This window comes from Sarcophilus harrisii, chromosome 1 (genome assembly GCF_902635505.1).
Source record: "Sarcophilus harrisii chromosome 1, mSarHar1.11, whole genome shotgun sequence".
NCBI classification, from domain to species: Eukaryota; Metazoa; Chordata; class Mammalia; order Dasyuromorphia; family Dasyuridae; genus Sarcophilus; species Sarcophilus harrisii.
In genome coordinates this window covers 362,711,103-362,734,631 of record NC_045426.1, presented here as the reverse complement: position 1 = coordinate 362,734,631, position 23,529 = coordinate 362,711,103, and the positions used below count along the sequence as shown (strand labels likewise).

Sequence of the window (23,529 nt, the reverse complement as noted above, 5' to 3'; positions counted from 1 at the left end):
GTGTGTGTGTGTGTGTGTGTCCCCATATCCCATATGGGGGGAATGAAAGGAAAAGGATAAGAGAGGAGGTGAAGAGAAGGATTTATCACATTAGAAATTTTAAAATATATTTTCCAAAACAAAAACATTTACTGCAAAGAATGTAATTTTTCACATATCCTCAATGGCTGGCTTGAAAGAAGTCTGCTATAGTCTTATTTATTTATTTTTGGCTGAGGCAATTGGGGTTAAGTGACTTACCCAGGATTATACCGCTAAGAACTGTTAAGTGTCTGAGGCTAGATTTGAATTCAGGTCCTCTTGACTTCAGCGCCGGTATTCTATCCACTTTGCCATCGAGCTGCCCCAGTCTGCTCTATTCTTATATCCCCTTCTGCATCCAATCTATTGCACTATGTTGTTATATGTTGGTGTTTCTTTTCCAAAACACAGCCAGGTGATAAAAGAGTTCAGATCTTTTATTGTGTCCTTCAATATAGCCTGGTTAGCTCAGAGGCCTATCTCTCCACTTGGTTCTAAGAGCTTCCACCTGAATGTCTCCAAATCCAAAGGTTTGTCCTTCAGACTCCAGCCAGCACCAAGGTAGAAGATGCAACGAATCTCTCTTTCCTCAAAGACAGGGCTTGTAGGCTTTCTTGCAGAGTGCTCCCAAATAACTCCTTCGAGTGGCTTACTGGAGCTGTATTTATGCTACTTCTCCGAGAGTGGGATTGTGGGATATCTCCCAGCATGCTCTCTGGCCCTAAGGGAGGTGTGAATTCAGATATCTCTTTCTAAACCCTGAATTCTCCCAAACATGTGAACTCCATTGAGTACTTAGATACTTATGAGCTCTCTAAAGGTATGAACACAAGCATTGTTTCCATCAGTTGTACTTAGTACCTTGTTTCAAGTTCTGGCCCAAAATATCTCTAAGATCAAATCAATCATATTGAACCATGTCAAGTTAGATAATTATTGTCTCTATCAACTCCAATGTCTTAACAGTTTGTAAAAATTCCAACAGTTATAGTTGAAATATATGAAAAAAATTTGAAACCACACAGGTAAGTAGTTGGAAAATGCAAGACTATTGGAAAATGGAAGACTAAATAAGGTGTTTTTATGATAAAAATAGTTTTGACTTTGCAGACTCCCTTAAAAAGACATAGGGACTCCAATGTATCCACTGATCATATTTTGAGAACCACTAGACTAGATAATCTTTAAAGTAATGCTCTAAGCCTTTGATCCTATAAAGTAACAACTTACATATAAATAAGACTCTTAGGTTAGTTACAAGATAGAGATAAAAAAATCAAGTCAGATAAAAATCCATGGCCTAAATGAATTTACAATCCAGGGAGAATGAGCCAGTAAAAGATAGTCAATATAAATCTAATAGATATCTACTAGAAATAAAATTGAATATAAATCCAAAAGAATGGTCCAGTTAAGCCTGGGGAAAGAGATAAAGTTCAATGATAAGGGAAGGTTTTATAGATGGAAAAGGCTCCAAATAGGCATTGACTGAAAGAAAAAATTTCAAAAAACAGATGGAGCAGAAGGAAAATAATTAATGTCCAAGGAAAGGGGAGGAAGTGAAGTGAAGTTTAAAAAAAAAATGTAAATACAAAAGGTGGTGGAACATGATCATCAGACAATGATCAGTTTGGCTGGAACACAGTGTACATGGAGAGATTTAAAAATTAATTCTTTTTGGCCCACTAAGAACTTAAAAGACAACAAATAGTCTGGATGTTCAAAATTAACTTATTTTTTCCTCAAAATACTCTTGGTAAATAAACCAAAACTAATCAAAGAACAAATCTAAGATCATCAATTTTTTTAAAAATAATAATCAAGATGGCAAGAGTTGCAGAAGTAGTATTAACCTCTCCCCCTACTAAAAAGGAAAAGGAAAAAAAAAGCCCCCCACCACAAAAAAAAAACTTTCTCCAAACTAATTCTAGAAAATAAAAGAAACTGAATCCTGCAGAGAAAATCCAAGAAAAAATTTGTTATGAGCCCTTTTTCAAGCCTAAGTAAGCACAGATAAAACAGACAAAGAAGCCTGCTGACAATGGGGAAGGGAGTCCATATTCAGGAGCCTCTTTTGGAGCACACCAGCTCCAAGAAAGGGCAACAGAAAGTTATGCACTCACGTTAGGCACTCTTAACAAGAACTCCTGTCATCTGGCAGTTTTATCAAAGGTCACAGATCAAGAGCAGACAGAACCTGAACCCAAGGATGGTATTCAAGACTAAGAGTAGTCTATAGGCCTCAGGATATGTACTTAGAGAGGAGCCAGTTCAGAAACAACCAGAAGCCCCATGGCTCAGATCCCAGAAGCAAAAAGGGCTCTCAGATTCACCTTCTATCCTAGTCTGTACCCTGAAAAGGAAGAATCATAGCAAGAATCCTAGACCAATGGGAAATCTACAGTTCTGTTACTATGAACCAGTCTCAGATGACAAATTGTGACCGAAACTACTAGAAACTGCTATTGCTCATACCCACCCAGCTTAGGAACTTGCAGAGCTCAAACTAGGACAAAGCAGCCACTAGACTTTGCCTTGGATTGGACTACTTTGGAAGTCCCAAAAGTTTGAAGATCAATTCCCAGTCTGAGGTGTCACTCTTTGGTCCAGGAAAAACAATAATAAATACCTCCAAAAAGCAGCAAAACAAAACAAAAAGTTTACCTGAGACATTCAATAAAAGAGGTGGGTCAAAGCTGACCCTAATATGAAATTCTAAGTCACCTTCCAGATAATTGGAAAAATATGCAAAAAACAACAAAAAAAAATACTATAAAAAATTATTAAAAGTGATAGGGAGATCCAGAAAAAAATGACTCTAAAATATCCATGAGCAAAGCATCAATGAAAAACGCAGTTTAGAAACAAATGAAAGAGATGAAACAAGAGTTGCCTTTTTTTAAGTTTAAAAAAACTTTTTTTTATGAATGAATGAAAGCACTGAAGCAAAAAAGAAATTGGGGGAAAAAAAAGAGCTATGGAAGAAAGAACTATAAAAGATGTAAATGATAATATTCCTGAAAATAAGGACACACCAAAGAAAAGGACTTCATGAGGCAACAAAGAATATTAAAAGTCAAATAGTTGGGGGGGGGGGGGGAAAGAAAGAAAATACAAGGACTCTCGTGGCAAAAACAACTGACCTAGAAAAAATACTGAGAAGAAAAAATTTTATAACCAATGAACTAGCTGAACACCATGACAAACATCATATTTCAAGAAATATTGAAAGGAAACTGCCCAGATATCTCATAGCCAGAGGCTAAAGTACAAAGAGAAAAACTACCAATCAGCTTCTGAAGGAAACCCCAAAATGTAAAGGCCAAGCAATATAGCCCAGCCAAAAGCAAGAAATTCAAGCTGGGGAAAAAAAAAATTGCAAGCAGTGACAAAGAAAGAATTCAAGGAGTGGCAATCAGAATCAGACAGGACTTAACAGTCAGCTCTATAAAGAACAGAGGTTGGAATACATCTAACAAAGGGCAAAGGATATAATGGGATAAGTGAAGGATGGGAATAAACATTTACATAATGTCTACCTATAGTGTTATGCACTGAGCAAAGCATTTTACAAATAATTATCTCATTTGATACTCACCACAACATTTAACGGTAAATGCTACAGTGCTATTATTCTTCCCACTTTTTGTTAAGCAAACAGAGGCAAAGAGAGGCTAATTTACTCACCTAGGTCCCATCTGAACTCAGGTCTGCCTGACAATAGATCCAGTGATCTGTGCATAATAGCACTACCAAGCTTCATCTTCTCCCTCAAGGTTCAGCTCAACTCTAACCTTCTCCATAAAACTTTCCCAGCCTATTTCAACAACATTGATTTCTACTATATGAAAAGAGTACTAGATATAAATTCAGAGGACCTAGATTTAGTAGTGAGTAACACAACTATGGCTGGATTGATACTCAGTTCTTTCTAACTTCAGGCCCAGTGATCTACTCCCTGTGCCATCTAGCAGGTTATTATAACTAAGAATAAATACCCAGCAAAAATGAATATAATTCTATAGGAGAGTAAATGGGCCTTTAATGCAATATCAGTGACCCAAGCATCCCTGATGAAATGATAGGAGCTGTATAAAAATACGAATCTGAAGCATGTCCATCAACTTGGGAATGGCTGAACAAATTACAGTATCAAGATGGTAATGGATATTTATGCATAAATATATACATAATATCACTTTTTAAAAATGACATGGATAGTTTCAAAAAAACCAGGGAAGATTTGTGTGAACTGATGCAGAGCAAAGTAAATGGAAGTAGGAGAACAATTTATAAATAACAACAATATAGTAAAGATGAACAACCATGAAAGAATGAGGGGCTCTGATAAGTGTAATGCCCAATTACATTTCCAAAGGATTAATGATAAAACATACTACCTACTTACTGATAAAAGCATAGTTTTTTTCCCCCGATTGAAAAAAGTAAAAAATAATTTAAACAAAGTAATAAGTAAGTATAAAATTCTAATTTCAATGTAATTTTTTTCAATCAAATGAACTATTTGTAAAATATTTAACACAGTACCTGGCACACAGTAGGCACTATATAAATGCTTATGCCTTTCCTAACCCACCCTTCCATGGTTTTTGCCTTTCTTTGTAACACGGTGCCTTGCCCACAGAAAGGATTTAGCTTGTTGACAGATTACTAATCTTCATATTGTTTGTCTCACATATTACAGAGCACACTTTCACATAAAGGGATTTAACAAGTGATCTCGTCTAATAAATTTAAATATAAAAATAATTAAGCCACAGAAAGCTTGTGGCTCACCCAAAGTCTCTGGTAATGAGTGGTATGACAGGATTTAAAGCTCACATCCTTTAATTCTATTATTTCATGCTACTTTCTTCTACATGAATGAATTTGTTTATTGTTTTTTTTTTTTTTTACCTTTTTCTTTTCTATTTAATTTTGGAGACAACCTTCCTACAAAGAAGAGAAGTTACATATTTCCTTAATCTCTGTAAAAAATTTCTCATTTTTTTGAGTCAGCAAAAAGTGACTACAACCTTAACTACTTCTCATTCACCCTTTTCAGCCTCTTGCTGAGCTGGTATCCATAAGGATGAAGTTCCACTTTCCTACTGTTCACTGCTACTTCACTGCTCCCAATTCTTAGCTCCTAATTAAATTATTTAGAAAACTTAACACTTCAGGTATGAAGATTACAGGCCAAGACTGTCTCTGCTAGTAATTTTTCTCCTTCTACTGTTGTGAGTCACAAAAATGTTTGTTAAAACTATCGACTCTATACCAGTGATCTTCATCTGATTTCAATTGTACTTCACTAACATCTTTACTTTTTAAAATCGTGTTATTGATGTAAACTTGAGATCTTTTAGAGGGAAATGACGGGGTCGAACCCTGAAACTGTTCAAAACTCTCCTCTAAAAGAGGCCCACTCTTCAGGGAAGCCAGTTAAGTGGTCTTATTCAGTTGAAGATCATGGCCAGGGACCTGGTCCTACCCTCTATTGAGTTGAAGATTAGTCCAGAACCACTCCCAGGACCTCAAACTCCCAAAATAAGTAATCTTTTTTTCAATTGGAGATCTAGGCCCCGGGGCATTGTCAACACTGAGTGAATCTCCTTCAATTTTGAAGTGAAGCCAGAGCCTCAGACAGCAAATAAAACACAACTCTTAACCCAGAATCTTTGCAGACATCCTAAATAGGACCTTGCCCACTGTTAATATATCTTCTCAGTGTAACTGACCTTTGTTATATTCCTTGCCCACTAAGAAGTCTATCTTCCTAGCAAGCTGACTTCTCAGTGTCAATAAATCCCTTTTTGCCACACAGATTTTGGGTTTGCAATTTCTTTTGCATAGGACCTGCACCTCCAACTTGAGGGGATCTCTCATTCCAATTCTAGCACTTCATTATTAGGACTACAGCAACATAACACTAACAAATTTTTACAAACATTCTCTGTCAGGACATGGACTAAAGTCAAGTGAGTCAATGTCACAGTAGAAGTAAAATCCTGAAGTAATCAAGGGATTTTATGAGAGGAGATAAACAGGAGGGGAAATGATAATCGTGTGTGTGTGTGTGTGTGTGTGTGTGTGTGTGTATGTATATATGTATATGTGTGTATATCTACACATACACACACACATATATATATATATATACATGTGAATGTTTGCATACAAAAACACTGTAAGAATCAAAATATCTTCAAAGATTTGGAATAAGAATAATCAGAGAATACAATGATACCACTGACAAAGATGGCAAAGGCAGAAAGAATATCTAGTTTAAAGAGAATGATCAATTTGGTTCTGAATTATTTAAGGTAGATATGAGAGTGGCAGGCCTGAGTGAAAATGTATACCAGGGATCTGCAGTGGATTTACACAGTAGAAAGCTTAAAAAAAATTCTAAGAAAAGCTCTTCAAGACTGAAACATACCATTGCCCATGCATCAGGTATTTGTGGCTTATGCTCTGTCTCAAAATTTCCTTATGGAAGAGTTGGCAGGAAAGGAAAACAACCAGTGTTGACACGGCCTCTAGTGATATTCCATATGTTATATCTCTGTAGAGAAAAGAGATAATAAGATAGTTTTCATTTTGAAGTATTAAACTATTTCTAATTTCTAAAATGAATTGTACATTTAAAAAACTGAAGAAAATACCAATGTCAAATTTGAAACTTTTTCCTATTCATAAATATTTGATAAATTTGATATTTGATAAATCTGAAAATCAACAAAGAAAAAGATGAAAATCTTTTTCCAGCTTTTAATTATTACATAGGTTTCAATTATCTCATCATTCATTATTTTGATAAATGTAGCTCCTGGGGAGAATGTAGCAATTTCTGAGAAATGCTAAGGCTACCAAGCCTTGAAAGTGCCACAAACAATGCTGGCTGTGGGAGAACAATCATAGTAAGCCATAGAATTTAATGATGGGAGCTGTTCCACCTCCATCCAATATTCTTCAAAAAACCAAAGAACTCAATGAAGGGTGTAACCCCACCCCTATTATTACTTAATTGTACCTCTAAGAAGGTATTAAGGGACCTTATAATAATATTATTATACCTTCTTAGAGCTACAATATTATAATAATTATAATAATTTTACACCATTCTGAAAGAAAAAAAAAAAACTAGGTAAATAGCAACATTTTGTTAACCCTTCCTTGATAATCTTGTTCGGAATCCCTTTCTGCTCCTTTTGGAAAGCACTCCAGAAGGTATTAAGGGACCTTATTCACTCCATTGCCCAGAGTCCTGAGTGTAAATCAGTTGTGGGGATTGCTAACAAGATAGATAATAGCCAAACTCCTCTCATCTCAGAATAGATTAAGAAAAAAGAATGCTAAGAAACTCTAGGGAAACTCAAATTCTGCCTCACCTGTAGAAATAGTGGAAGCAGCAAAATATGGAGACCCCACATAGCCTTGCCCACATACATACCTACACAGCTTAGAGGAATGGAGATGGAGTGAATGTCAGGCTCCATGGTCAGCATTCCCTGAGCCCTCGCATCTAAAATTACTATCAAAGGGAGATCTTGGTACTAGTCATCCCAGCCTTCTACAGGTTCTGTCCAGCAACTGCCTGGGAAGAATCTGGGTACTTGGTACCACCCAGCATGGCAATGAGAAATGAGAAAGCCAGTCAACCTCTGCATTTGGTAAACCAACCATTCTCTATTTCAGTTGCAGATATGTGTCAGCTATGTAATTTATGGCAAATTATTTTATCTCTGCCCAGTTTTCTGATTTGTAAAGATAAATAATAATTTTTATTGTGAAGATCACCATTGCAAAAGTGCTTAGCATAAAATATGCTATATGAATAAAAATGGATATAATTGCTTCATATTTGTTAACTTTTTGGGTTTTTAGATGTGATCAATATACAATGCCAATGTTGAGATAAATTATTTCTAATTTGTTATTTGAGATATGATAGTAAAAATAGTTTTAAAGGAATTCTAATCAAAGCCAACTAAAGGGATATGTAACAGAAAATTTAAGAGATTGGGAACTTTAAGAAAACAGAAAAGCAGGTTCCTACTACTTTAAAGACTGGCAACAAACAGCATTCTTTTGAATCATCTAGAGTCAGATTTCGGAGGGCTCTGTCTGTAACAACTGGAACCTTAACCCTTTTCCTGGCTCACAGAAGAGAAATAATTTTCATGAAATGGAAATAACAATGGCAACTCAGTTTGTCTAGCACATTTAATTAGAATTTAAGAAATTTCATTAACTAAAGTTAAGTCAATTTTAAAATCTGTTCTATCTCAATTTTAAGAATTGTCTTGTTTTCTCCCTAAAACAAAAGTGAAACTTATTTAAGGAAATAGAAATTATAGCTAAGACTATTTGGCTATTAGGAAAATTCTAAAATTGTTAACTAAATTATTTGGAATTATTTCCATCATGTTAAACCTAAAATTGGTAATCACTGTGTGTGGAACAAGAGGGATGAGGAGAGAGTTTTATCAGTTCACCTCCAAGTATGAGGTGTGTAACACCTTTTCTCCTAGCACAAAGTGAGAGGGGGGTATCAAATAATCCAGCCCATGACAACACTAAAAATATTTGGGATAGGCAACAGCAAACTCAGCCCCTTCTCTGGAGTTTGTCAAGACCCCTTAATTTGTAAGCTCGCCAGTTTTTTCTGAAACCATCAAGCTAAGCAAGGTCATCAACCCTGAGAAATGAGTCTGTTTAGGATTTATACTTCTTAAAGAATGTATTTACTAAGCATCTATAAGCTTGTGTAATGATTGATTCTTTGCACCAGGATAAGTTTTAAAAACTTTTAAAATAATGTATGTAGCCCTAAACTGCAATTAATAGAATATGCTATTTGAGATTCAAATCTCTTGGGATTGTAACTGATATTCTTTTAAAGGAGTTTTGAATCTGATTGCCTGATCATTAAGTCAGTAACCCACCATTGGAGAGAAATGGTGTTATTCAGAAGAATGCTTTCCTGAACTGTCATAAGTGGATGTCTTATATGGGCAAGAGGTGCGAAGACAACCTAAGCCTCTGCTCAAGGTGAGGTCCTTCTGCCTCAGTTTCCCAGTTCTATTTCTTGGTTTCCTGATTATTCCTGAGCCTGGCTATGAGATGGGATTATTACTACATGACTGGTTGTTAAACATAGCTAAGCATGCTTTATCCTGTCATGTATGTGCTCTCAATCTGAAGCGTGAAGGACCTGTTTTTAATACTATTATAATCATGTCTCTGCTTTTTCCTCTTACACCAAATTTCTATAATCAGATCAAATGGTCAATAGGAGCCATTACCCCAATACCAGATATCCTAGGGGACAAAATGGTTTTCTATTTTAGATTTTTAAGATCCTTTGCATAAAGATTCACAATTTCATTTTGCCTTTGAAGGAGCAAATCCAGGAGAATGTAACACCCACTAATTAACACAGGCAATCATGTCCATAAGATAGAGGTAGCTCAGGGTTCCCATGACAGTCCCCACATATTTGGACAGGCCCAGGCTATACAGGATGGAGATGATATCTTGATTTACAGCCCCACTGAGAGGCTTCTCTGGCTGCAGCCATACAAACCCCTAATTTGCAGCTCTCCTCCCCTACCCAGGCCTATGAAGTTTCTTTATTTAAAGGCCAAACATTGTCTATCATTATGTTAATCACTCCCTGAACCTTCCTCAAAAAAGCAGCTGTGTACTTTCCTGAGCATGCCTGGCTTTTATACCTGACTTTAGTTAGTGCCAAGCCCCTCTGTGATTCTATACAAGGTCTTGACACAATTCCCCTCAAATGGAGGCCCTAATCAGGTCAAGGATTTAAGACCCTGGAAGCTAAGCTGATCCTAAAGCCTTTTACACTGTACATTGATGGAAGGCAGGGTCAGGTCCCAAGGGTATCGTCTCAGTCTCTGGAATCTTATCCTGTGGCATTCTTCTTTTTTTGTATAATATAATCGTTCTCTCTGGGAGCAGGTTTCTTGGGGAGGTTTTCTGGAGACAGCCTTAGTTTCAGTTCAAAGTAATAATCACCCCAAACGCAGCCAGGGATTTAAGTACAGTCTTTTACTGTTTCTTCCAAAATAGCCCAGTTAATTTTCTTAGAGGCCTATCTCTCTGCTTGGTTCCAAGAGCTCTTGCAGCTTGTCCTTTGTCACCTCCAGCTCCCTCTAAATCTTGGTTCTACTCCTCCAAATCCTTCATTCTGCCCGACTGCAGTCTCTAGCTTGTCAATCTTCCGAACTGATGGACTGACTGACTGATTGAAGCTCTAAGAGCTTCTTATATAGGATCTCTTAAAGGTTTGAACCCAAAGATTGACTCCTCCTCTGAGAGGGTGGAATTGTGGGTTTCTGACTTGTGAATCTCCCAAACTTGTGAGCTCCAATGTGTGAGCTAATGTGTGAACTCTCAAAGATGTGAGCTCTTCTAATGTGTAAACTCTTAAAGGTATAAGCATTGTTTCTATCAATTCTAGTGACTTAACACCTTGTAAGGATTCGCTCTAACGTGTGAACCAATAAGCATTGTTTCTATCAACTCCACTGAGCTATTACTAAGATTCTAATATCCCATACCCCTTGTTTACTTCTCAAAGAAACTTTGTCTTTGGACAGGTGACCCTCCTGCCTGAGAGCAATGGCTACCATAGCCCCTCTAATTGAAGAAGCCTCTAAGTTCACCCTAGACCAACCATTAGAGGTACTAACCCTCCTCCGGGTTCAGAAAATTTTTGCCCTCACAAAGTTTTAGAATTGGGGAAAGGAATGAGAGTGAATATACTGACTCCAAATATGGCTTTCATGCTCTTGGGACAGGGGTCCTCAAACTACAGCCGAGGGCAAGATGCAGCAGCTGAGGACGATTATCCCCCTCACCCAGGCCTATGAAGTTTTTTTATTTAAAAGCCCACAAAACTAAGTTTTTGTTTTCACTATACTCTGGCCTTCCAACAGTCTGAAGGACAGTGAACTGGCCCCCTATTTAAAAAGTTTGAGGACCCCTGTGTCTTGGAGCTTTATGGAAAGAAAAGGCATCTTTGATAGTAAAAAATACCCAAAAAAATAAACAAAATGATTCCCCATTAGGTAGGCAGGCCAAATTCTAAAATTACTGCAAGCTTTCTATGGACCTAAAAAGGTTTCTGTTAGGTGTTCTGTAAAGACACTAGAGGGGGATTCACTTGTAAGCCAAGGAATCCAGGCTTGCAGATTCAGTTGCTTGTGGTCTTTTGCTTTTAAGTCCTGGATAAGCCAGAAGCTGGCCAGGTTCCAGGAGCACATGGCAGGAGTTGGGATGGCTCCCAGGGGTGTCTGGGCTTCTCTCTGCAGGGATTAAATAAATGCTTTCTCTTTGTACCTGAAGATGTCTCGAATTAGTTAACTGGGGAATGTGGCTCTTGCACCTGTCCCACACACTTGGGAAACCTATTTTCACTGGTCACAAGCTGACAAACAATTAAACAGGTCTCTCAGGCCTGCCCAGATTGTGCCCAAGTAAATCCTGAGAAGGCTTTTAAACTATCCCCCACTTCCCTTTATGAAGGGCATCTGGAAAAAGGGTAGACATCCAGGATAGTTTTGGCAGATAGATTTTACACATGTCCCCTCCTCTCAGAAGCTTCAAACTGCTTTTGGTTTTTGTTAAAACCTGTACTAATTGGGTAAAAGCCTTCCCTAGAAAAAGCTGTCTGGATGTGAAGACATTCCTGATAGCCTCATCGACAGTGATAGTGGAGAAGACAGAGGCTTCTTTCTGAACTTCTCCCTGGACCCTCAACTAATTACCAAAATCAGTGTCTGAATTAGTTGTAGACCTACAAAATTCAGGAATATTGGGAGTGCAGCAAATTAACAGGACAAGATAATTTGAAGATCACCAGAAGAGGTCTGTTTTGATTGGACATGGAGGGAGGCCAGGGGCATGACGCCAGCCCATGCTGTGCAGACCCAGGGTGGGTGTGGTCTCTGTGGGGCAGTGCAGACTCCCTGTGATGGAGAATCTACAGGGAGAACTGTATCACAGTGTTGGCTATTCTTGTCATGGTGGCAAGCCAGTAGATCGGCAGAGAAGTTATACAACATCCAACACAAACAAAAAAGGTAAATAATGAACTTGAAACGCCAGAATCTCACGGGATCTGGCCACACCCACCCAGCACTGGGAGTGAGTCAGCACTGATCCAGCACAGCTGCTGCTGCTCCACTGCCTCCTTACTGGTGCCTATAGAGGAAGCTTGGAAAACCTTCCTAGCCATAAAAGCAGATCCCAACATTTTTTTTTTTTTTAAATGAGTAAAAAGGTAAAGCAAGCTGTAATTACAGACAGCTTCTATGGTGAAAGAGAAGAATAGATTTCAAACCCTGAGGTAACTAAAAGCTGATTATCTCCACATAAAGCCCCAAAGGGTGATATAACCTGATCCCTACCACACAAGGGTCTCCTAGAAGAAATTTAAAAGGATCTCAAAAAAGAACTACAAGAAGAATGGGGAAAGGAAAGGAAAACTCTGCAAGAGAATTTAGAAAAGGCATATAACACATTAAAAGATTTGATAAAGTGGAAAAAGAAAACAACTCCCTGAAAAACAGAATTTGTGAAATGGTAAAAGAAAATAACTCCTTAAAAAACAGAATTTATGAAATGGAAAAAAATTCCATAGAACAAAACAACTCATTTAAAAATTCAATTGAACAAATACAAAAATAAGTTAAAAAATTAAATGAAGAAAATAATTCACTAAAAATCAGAATTGAACAAATGGAAATGAATGACTCAATGAGACATCAAGAATCAATAAAGCAAAACCGAAAAAAAAGAAAAAAAAAAGTAAAATCCCTACTTGGGAAAACAACTGACTTGGAAAATAGATCTAGGAGAGATAATTTAAGGATTATTGGACTCCCTGAAAATCATGACAAAAAAAAGAGCTTAGACACTATTTTTTCAAGAAATCATCAAAGAGAAGAATTCATCAAACATCCTGAAAGAGAGTTCAAAATTAAAACTCCAAGGAATATCAGGGTTAAATTTCAGAATGATCACACCAAGGAAAAAATATTATAAGCAGCCAAAAAAAAAAAAAGAAAATCATTCAAATACCGAGGAGCTATAATAAGGACTACCAAGGTTCTAGAAGCTTCCACCTTAAAGGACCAAAGGACCTGGAATCTAATATTCCAGAAGGCAAAGGAACTTGGAAATCAGCCAAGAATAAACTACCATGCTAAACTGAGCATTTTCTTCTAGGGAAGAAGATGGGAATTCAATGAAACAGGTGAATTCCATGTATTTCTGATTAAAAAACCAAAGCTAAACAAAAAATATGACCTCCAAATATAGGACTCAAGAGAAACATAAAAAGAATATTTGAGAATTATATTTCTGTTATGGGTATAGATATAAAGTGCATATATAATTTGATTTTACTGTTATAATATAAAAAAGGAATTAGAGGTGGAAAGGGGGTAGTATCATAAAAAGGGAAAAGTGGAGGTAATATGAGGGAAATTACATCTCACAAAGAGGCCAAAAAAAAAAAAAAAAAACCTTATTCACTTGAGGGAAACAAGGGAGGGGGGGTTCACATTGTATGAATCTTACTCTCCTAAGATTTGCCTCAAAGAGAAAATATTAGACATATTTGGTTTACACAGGAAACTTCTCTCACCTTATTGAAGAGGCAGGGGAAAGGCGAAAAGGGAAGGGGTAGGCTAAATAGAAGGGAAAACAGAAATAGTAGGGGAAAGGTATAAGAAAAGGGGAGAGATTCTTAAAGGGGAGGGCTGCTTGAGACAAGTGGAGCTCATAAGTTAAATACTGGGGAGGAGGGAAAGGGGAAAGGGAAAGGGAAAGGGAAAAGTATAATCTGGAGATAATAAGATGGCAGGAAATACAGAAATAGTAGTTTTAATTATAAATGTGAATGGGATGAACTCTCCCATAAAGCTAAAGTGGATAGCAGACTGGATTAAAAGCCAGAATTCCACATTATATTGTTCACAAGAAACACATATAAAGCAGAGTGGTACATACAGAGTAAAGGTAAAAGGCTAGAACAGAATCTATTATGCTTCAAGTGAAGTTAAAAAAAAAAAAAAAGCAAAGGGTAGTCATCCTGATTTTAGATCAAGCAAAAGCAAAAATTGATCTAATTAAAAGAGATAAGGAAGGAAACTATATTTTGCTAAAGGGTATCATAGATAATGAAGCAATATTAATATTAAATTTATATGCACCAAGTATTATTGCACGGAAATTGCTAAAGGAGAAGTTAAGAGAGCTGCAAGAAGAAATAGCCAGCAAAACTATAATAAGGGAGATCTCAACTTTGCACTCCCAGAACTAGATAAATCAAACCACAAAATAAATAAGAAAGAACTTAAAGAGGTAAAAAGAATACTAGAAAAGTTAGGTATGATAGCTCTTTGGAGAAAAATAAATGGAGACAGAAAGGGGTACACTTTCTTCTCAGCAGTTCATGGAACCTATACAAAAATTGACCATATATTAGGACATAAAAAAACCTGAAATTCAAATGCAGAAAGGCAGAAATAGTAAATGCATCCTTTTCAGGTCACAATGCAAAGAAAATTACATTCAATAAAAAGCCAGGGGAAAATAGACCAAAAAATAATTGGAAACGAAACAATCTCATCCTAAAGAATGAATGGATGAAACAGCAAATTATAAACACAATTAATAATTTCATCCAAGAGAATGACGGTAATGAAACAACATACCAAAATTTGTGGGATGCAGTCATAAAGGGAAATTTGAATTGGGCTTGCAACTAAAAAATAAAGAAAAAGAGCAAATTTGAAAACTCCAATCAAATACCAAATTTAAAATTCTAAAAATAAAAGGAGACATTAATAAAATTGAAGGTAAAAAAAACTACAGAATTAATAAATAAAACTAAGAGTTGGTTTTATGAAAAAACTAACAAAACAGAAAAACCTTTAGTAAATTTGATTAGAAAAAGGAAAGAGGAAAATCAAATTCTTAGTCTTAAAAATGAAAAGGGAAAACTTTCCACCAATGAAGAAGAAATTAGAGAAATAATTAGGAGTTACTTTGTCCAATTTTATGCCAATAAATTTGATAACCTAAGTGAAATGGAGGAATGCCTACAAAAGTATAGACTGCCCAGATTAACAGAGGAAGGCAATTGCTTAAATAGTCCTATTTCAGAAAAAGAAATAGAACAAGCTATTAATCAACTCCCTAAGAAAAAATCCCCAGGACCAGATGAATTTACATGTGAATTCTACTAAACATTTAAAAAATAATTAAGTCCCAATTAAGTCCAAAACTATATAAACTATTTGAAAAAATAGAGAATGAAGGACTCCTACTAAATTCCTTTTATGACACAGACATGGTACTGATACCTAAACCAGGTAGGACAAAAACAGAGAAAGAAAATTATAGACCAATCTGCCAAATGAATATTGATGCAAAACTCTTAAATAAAATATTAGCAAAGAGATTACAGAAAATCATCCCAGGATAATACACCATGACCAAATAGGATGTATACCAGGAATACAGGGCTGGTTCAATATTAGGAAAACTATTAGCATAATTGACTATATTAATAACTAAATTAACAAAAACTATATAATTATCTTAATAGATGCAGAAAAGCATTTGATAAAATCTAAAACCTATTTATATTAAAAACACCAACAAGCATAGGAATAAATGGTCTTTTTCTTAAAATAATAAGTAGCATCTATTTAAAACCATCACTAATACCTTATGTAATGGGGATAAACTGGAACCATTCCCAATAAGATCAGGGATGAAACAAGGTTGCCCACTATTACCATTACTTTCAATATTGTATAAGAAATGCTAGCTTTGGCAATTAAAAGATGAAAATGAGTTAAAGAAATTAGAGTAGGTAATGAGGAAACCAAATTATCACTCTTTGCAGATGATATGATAAATTGGTGCACCCTAACCCAGAGAATCATCTAAAAAGCTATTAGAAATAATTCATAACTTTAGAAAAGTTGCAGGATACAAAATAAATCCATGTAAATCATCAGCATTTTTATATATCACTAACAAAATCCAACAGCAAGAAATACAAAGAGAAATTCCACTTAAAATAACTGCCGATAGTATAAAATATTTGGGAATCTATCTGCCAAGGGAAATTCAGGAATTATATGAGCAAAACTACAAAACATTTTTCACACAAATAAAGTCAGATCTAAACAATTGGAAAAATATCAAATGCTCTTGGAGAGGTTGAGCAAATACAGCAAAGATGACAATACTACCTGAATTAATCTATTTATTTAGTGCTATACCAATCAGATTCCCAAGAAAGTATTTTACTGACCTAGAAAAAATAACACCAAAATTCAACTGTAAGAACAAAAGTCAAGAATTTCAAGGGAACTAATGAAAAAAAAAATCAAATGAAGGTGGTCTAGCTGTATCAGATATAAAACTATATTAAAAAGCAGCGATCACCAAAACTATTTGGTATTGGATAAGAAATAGATTAGTTGATCAGTGGAATAGATTAGGTTCACAGGACAAAATAGTCAGTAACTATAACAATCTAGTGTTTGACAAACCCAAAGATCCCAACTTTTGGGATAAGAATTCACTATTTGACAAAAACTGTTGTGAAAATTGAAAACTAGTATGGCAGAAACTAGGTACTGACCCACTTTTAACACTGTATACCAAGATAAGATCAAAATGGGTTCATAATCCAGGCATAAAGAATATTATAAATAAATTAGAAGAACATAGGATAGTTTATCTCTCAGATCTGTGGAGGAGGAATGAATTTGTGACCAAAGAACTAGCGATCATTATTAATCACAAAATAGATAATTTAGATTATATTAAGTGAAAAAGTTTTTGTACAAACAAAACTAATGCAAACAAGGTTAGAAGGAAAGCAATAAACTGAGAAAACATTTTTTACATTCAGAAGTTCTGATAAAGGACTCATTTCCAAAATATATACAGAATTGACTAAAATTTATAAGAAATCAAGCCATTCTCCAGTTGATAAATGGTCAAAGGAGATGAACAGACAATTTTCAGATGAAGAAATTGAAACTATTTCTAATCATATAAAAAGGTGCTCCAAATTACTATTGATTAGAGAAACGCAAATTAAGACAATTCTGAGATACAACTACACACCTCTCAGATTGGCTAAAATAACAGGAAAAGATAATGATGAATGATGGAGGGGATGTGGGAAAGCTGGGACACTGATAACATTGTTGGTTGAACTGTGAACAAATCTAACCATTGTGGAGAATGATTTGGAACTATGCTCAAAAACTTATCAAATTGTGCATATCCTTTGACTCAGCAGTGTTACTACTAAGCTTATATTCCAAAGAGAATTTAAAGGAGGGAAGGAGACCCACATGTGCAAAAATGTTTGTGGCAGTCCTTTTCATAGTGGCTAGAAACTAGAAACTGAATGAATGCCCATGAATTGGAGAATGGCTGAATAAATTATGGTATATGAATGTTATGGAATATTATTGTTCTGTAAGAATGATTTCAGAGACCTGGAGAGACTTACATGAACTGATGCTGAGTGAAAGAAGGAGAACCAGGAGATCATTGTACATGACAACAAGACATTAGGATGATCAATTCTGATGGATGTGGCTCTCTTCAACAATGAACTGATTCAGACCAGTTCCGATTGTTCAGTAATGAAGAGACCATCTACACTCAGGGAAAGGACTGTGGGAACCGAGTGTATATCACAACATATCATTTTCACTGTGTTGTTGTTTGCTTGCATTTTTGTTTTCCTTCTCAGGTTTTTTTTTTTTTCCTTTCTAGATCAGATTTTTCTTCTACAGCAACATTACTGTATGGATATGTGTACATATATTGGATTTAACATACAATTTAACATATATTGGAATACCTGCCATCTAGGAAAGGAGGTTGGGATAAAGAGGGGAAATTTTGGAATAGAAGGTTTTGCAAAGGTCAGTGTTGAAAAATTACCCATGCATATGTTTTGTAAATAAAAAGCTACAATCAAAATATATAAATGAAAATAAAACTCCACTAAGATTAGTGGAATGTCCTGTATATAAGACATATCTGACATGAACTCTGCAAAATTTTGTTATTCAGTCATGTCCCCCATTTGGGAATTTTTTGACAAAGATACTGGAATGGTTTACCATTTCCTTCTCCAGCTCATTTTACATATGAGGAAACTGAGGCAAACAGGGTTAAGTGATGTGCATAGACAGCTAGGAACTGTCTAACGATAGATTTGAACTCAGGAAGAGGAGTCTTACTGAATTCAGGTCCAACACTCTTATCTACAGTACCATTCATGATATCAACACTATGACATAATTTTACAAGTCTTTTTTTTTTTTAACGCATTCTTCCTTTGGTTTCTATATCTCACGTTAGCATAATACAATTTTAATGCTGGAAAGCATCTAGGATTGACCGCCTCCTATAAATTATTCAACCCTTGATTCCATACTTTTATTTCTAGTAGACTATTCCAACAGTAATCTCATCCCTTTCTTTAATCTTCAATCTCTATTGGTTTCTATATAACCTACAAAAATACCACTTTCCCCAACATATTCCATCCAAACACACACACACACACACACACACACACACACACACACACACACCCCCTCACTAGACTATGAAACTATCATACTTTTTCTTCCCTTTTACTACCGTAGTCCTAGGGGGAAAGCTGCAAAAATACTTTGTTTCCTCTTCCTCTCCTCTGATTTACTACTCTTAACTCTCCATAATCTAGCTTCCAATTTCAATGCTCAAATGAAACCAATGACTTCCTAACTGACAAATCTAAGGGCCTTCTCTCATTCTCTCTCCTTCTTGACTTTGCTGTAGCCTCAGGCACTACTGATTGCCCACTCCCCTTGGATACTTATTACTCTCTGGACCTTTGTGGCACCAGAAATTCTGCTGGTTATCTTTCCTACCTCTCTTCACACTGTTTCTCAAACTCATTTGCCTAAACATTATATACAGAGTACCCCCCCAAAGTCTTAGAGCAGTGGGAGCACAGCAAATAGAGAGTTAGCCTCCAAGTATATCAGGACTAGGTTCAATTCCTACCTGTGACATATAATGACTAATGACCCCATGCATGGCATTTAACCTCTGTTATCTCACTGAAAGCATATAAACTGAAGGGCAGGGACTATTTTATTTTTGTCTTTGTATCTCCACAACATAGCAAAGTAGGTTCTTAATAAATATATGTTGATTGAATCAAGGAAAAAATCTTAATATTTATCAAATTTAATTTTTCTGGCATTAAAAAAACTGCAGACAATCACTGTTGGCTAGGTGGCTAGATACAACTGTGTAGACACCATATCACCTGTGAGCTTTACAGTTTATCCAACAATAAAACTGGAGTCTGGGTAACATTTTGGTCTGTGTAAATCCACTCATCCACTAAAAATGCTCCTATCTCTGTCAATGACATGAGGATTCCTCTAGTCACTCAAGATCACAAATCTGATGTCAACCTCAAATCCTAACTCTCTGCACCCCAATCAGTTACCATCTGTCTCTCTACTCATAGCCTACTAACTTTCCAGACTACTATAACAGTTTCTTAGTTCTTTCTTGCCTGTTCCCCTCTTCAATGCAACCTCCACAAAGCTGCCAAAAGTGCACTTGTCTTTAAGTGCAAATCTGACTTGCCTCCCACTGCTCAATTAACTTCAATGATTCTTTATTTATTAACTCTAAGATCAAATATAACTGATACAAATCGGTTCCAACCTATTTTTACAGTCTTATTAGACAAGACTCTCCTTCATGCTCTCTATTATAGGCTTTGGTTGTTTATCACAAAGCACTGCATCTGCATGCCTTCACCTAGGGTAGCCCCCATGTACTCTCTTCCTCTTCTTAGTCTTTTAGAAGCTCATTTTTTCCCCCAAGGCTCAGATCAAATGTTTTCTTCTACACAATGCCTGAACTGAACTCCAACTGCTGGTGCTTTTTAGCTTTTCTTTTAATGTTTTGCAGTCACTTTTCAATTTAATCTGATGCTGAATCAATAGAAAGAAATTTAATTGTAAAAATGTAAAGTCTTATTACACTTGGGTTCCCAAAATCAATTTCACAAGGACAAGATGGAGAAAGCAAAGAAAATATCAATTCAACTGAAAATGAACTGGTCATTTTAGTGTACATCAAGTTCAATGTGAGTAACATGGCAGTCAAAAAACCTGACACTCTTGGGCTACATTATAGGAGATAGCTTCTAGGAATAAGGAAGTGATAACCCTGCTATTCTCTGCCCAGGTCAAAATCACACATGGAATAATGTATTCCAAAATGCCTACTAAAAATAGAGGAATACAAGCAGATGATGTTGCAAATTTCAGGGATGATTATGTGGATAAGTTTTGTTTAACTATTTTTCTTTGTTGTACTTGGTTGGGGTGCAGGAGAAAGAGGGTGGTGATGGTAGAAATTATATCCAGAAATATGGTAATATAAAATGATATAAAAATAAAAGACAGCAAGAAAACCTATTTCAAAGAAACAAAAATGTATAAGATTTAAGGACAGAGGGAGACAAAAAGGCACAGAGTGCGTTAAAGGGAATGCAGAATAGACCCATACAGATTGGACTCCATAGAGTTTTTAGAGAGATGTGATGGGAAACCATGGCTAGAAATGTTGGTTGTAGATATACTGATATCAAATATGTCAAGAAGATATACTTGAATGCCAGATCAAGGGATTAAATTTATTCTGAAGGAGTTATTGAAGGCTTCTGATCAATTAAAATTCTTCTACTCTTCTTTCTGTTCCTTTTTTTTAAGCCATTTACATATAGCTCATGAAAAAATACCTTCTTTATGGTATGAAATGGTCATACCTCCAAAGATCAAATCTGGTACACTGAAACATTAATAGGGATAGACAGTATTATGAGAGCAGCTTGTATTACAATAGCTATGAAGGAGGGGAACCAAGCTTTTTTCAAACTGATATTATAACTGAAGCAGAGGGCAAGAGAAAGCCAGGCTCATGACATATAAGAAAGAACAAAGTAGAGGCATAAGTATAAGCCTGGATTGGCTTCAAATAAACTTGGACAAAATTAGTATGTATATATATACACACACATATATATCTATATATATATATATGTATATATATGGATGTTAGCAATAGTTTATTCAATTTCCTCTATAAAGCATTTCACCAAAAAAACTACTTCACACAGATCTTTAATAGGAATGGATGTTGGATTTTATCAAATGCTTTTTCTGCATCTATTGAGATGATCATATGGTTTTTGTTAATTTGGTTATTAACATGGCCAATTATATTGATAGTTTTCCTAATATTGACACACAGATCTTTAGGGAAACGTAAGGACAAAAGTTTCATGATTGCATCAACATTTTAAAAACCTTCTACCTCGATATCTTTGGTGCCAAAATACTGATTTCTTAATAGCACTAAATCAAAGTTAAAACTAAGATTCTCAATTAAGAACTTACGAGAAATTGACCTCAAGGTAAATAAAGAAAAATTTTAACTACATGAATTTAGAAGCTGTAATTTAATGTACCTAGGGATGGGAGTTAAGAACAAAGGATTTTTATTCACCAAATTAAGCATATGACTGGCCATTTTACCCATGTAGGCCTTAGTTTTCTTATTTAGAAAATTGGAGTGGGGACAGCTAGTTGGTATAGTAGATATAGCACCAGCCCTTAAGTCAGGAGGATCTGAGTTCAAATCTGGCTTCAGATACTTAACACTTCCCAGTTGTGTGACTCTGGGCAAGTCATTTGAATCCAATTGTCTGGGAACCATAGAGAAGTGTACTTGAAACAAGGATACTTACAACAAGGTGTTAATTCAGTGGAATTGATGAGATTATGGTTCTTTAATATACATATACTTAGTTTTTAGCATAGTGATGTAATAGTTCTCTAGTTTACACATAATCAGTATGCTATAATGATGTAATTACAATAAGGTATATAAGGACTAAAAAGGACTAGAAATGAGACATTCCATTTTTGACTATCCTTCTGATAGTTCTCTTGCCATCATCACTTCTCCACCTAAAGAGCAACGTCTGTCCAAAGGATCTCCAGAAAGCTAGCCCGAATGTTACACAGCACTCCACCAAAAAAAAAAGGAGTGAAGTTACTTAAGATCCCTAATAGGTCTAAAATTATATTTTTAGGAAAAGTCATGTTAGGGTATGTTAGATTCCTACCAATTCAAAGTGTGATTACTGAACTTGTATATGTGCCAACCAGTAAAAAAGAACTAAACCAGATCAGATAATATTTGGGGGGGGGGGGGGGAAGACAATTTTCAATCATTACATGTATGGTGGGTTTAAAGTGTAAAATTTAAATCAAAAAAATTTTACATCATGTAAAATTCTCAGATTTTAATTTCAACAAGCCCCAAAATAAAATGAAATTTTAAAAAGTCTATTTTGTCTTGGTTGCCATATTTATCCAAGGAACTTTCCACCATGTGGTCTGGAAATATTCTAGGATATACTTACTACCTCTGGAGCAAAGTTATTAATCTCATGTGAAGAGAAAAAGACAGTCAATGTGATCTTGTCCTGCTGCCTGCTAAAGCAGAACGAAACATTTGGATAAGGACAAAAGCTTTCATAAAATCAGTGTTAGTGTTGGCTAAAAAATGATTCAAATCCTTTGGAGAAGAAAATATGCTCCTTTGACATACCACTGTATTAGAGACCCAACTCTAAATGAAATGTAAATTTTTCAAAAGTACTGTTTGATTTCAAAAATTATGTCCAAATTTTAGAGACAACAATGCCATGGCAACACAAAGATATTAAGTAAATATAAAATAAAATTAGCTCTATTTAAAAGTTTTAAAAGATCAGTGATTTCATTGGTATGAATACTTCCTCCAAAAGAGGAACTTCGTCACACCCTAGCAGTCTTTATGAACGCTATGGTTAAAAAAAAGTTGTAATCTGATGGCAGACTTATAAGGATAACTTATTAAATTTACTCAGGTTCATAATCAGAAATAATTCATCATTGGATATATGCTCAAAGCTTTTCCAGCTAAGCAAGAACTATATAAGTTTACATTCTGTTGGCACAGCTTTGAAGAACTTAGTGTCAAATTTACACATAAAAGTGAAGCATGAGAAAAGCAAAGGGAAGGGCAGGGAGGAAATAAGAATTTATAAAGTACCTACGATGTGCCAGGAATTGTACTAAATGTTTTACAAATATTTTATTTGATATCATTAAGGAGCTCATAGTCTAATTAGGAGATAAAAATAAAAATATATAGGTAATAAAATACATATACACAGTGTAAATAGAAGGTAATCTCAGAAAGACACTACTGATGAAATGGGACTAGTCCCCTTCACAAAGGTGATATCTGATCTCAATCTTGAAGAAAATCTGGGAAAATAACAGGCAGAAGTGA

The 23,529-nt window shown here is 35.5% G+C and overlaps 1 protein-coding gene across 5 annotated transcripts in view; it reads right to left on the bottom strand.

Annotated features, from left to right (window-relative positions):
* DYM (dymeclin) overlaps positions 1-23,529 on the bottom strand; it is a 525,071-nt gene that overhangs the window by 386,313 nt on the left and 115,229 nt on the right. For 3 of the 5 annotated variants that reach the window (XM_031945964.1, XM_031945967.1, XM_031945965.1), the window contains exon 7: positions 6,464-6,589. The exons of the other annotated variants lie outside the window; for them this stretch is intronic. In XM_031945964.1, coding sequence (XP_031801824.1) covers positions 6,464-6,589 — 126 coding nt within the window. The remainder of the gene's footprint in view (positions 1-6,463; positions 6,590-23,529) is intronic. 5 annotated transcript variants of the gene reach the window in all.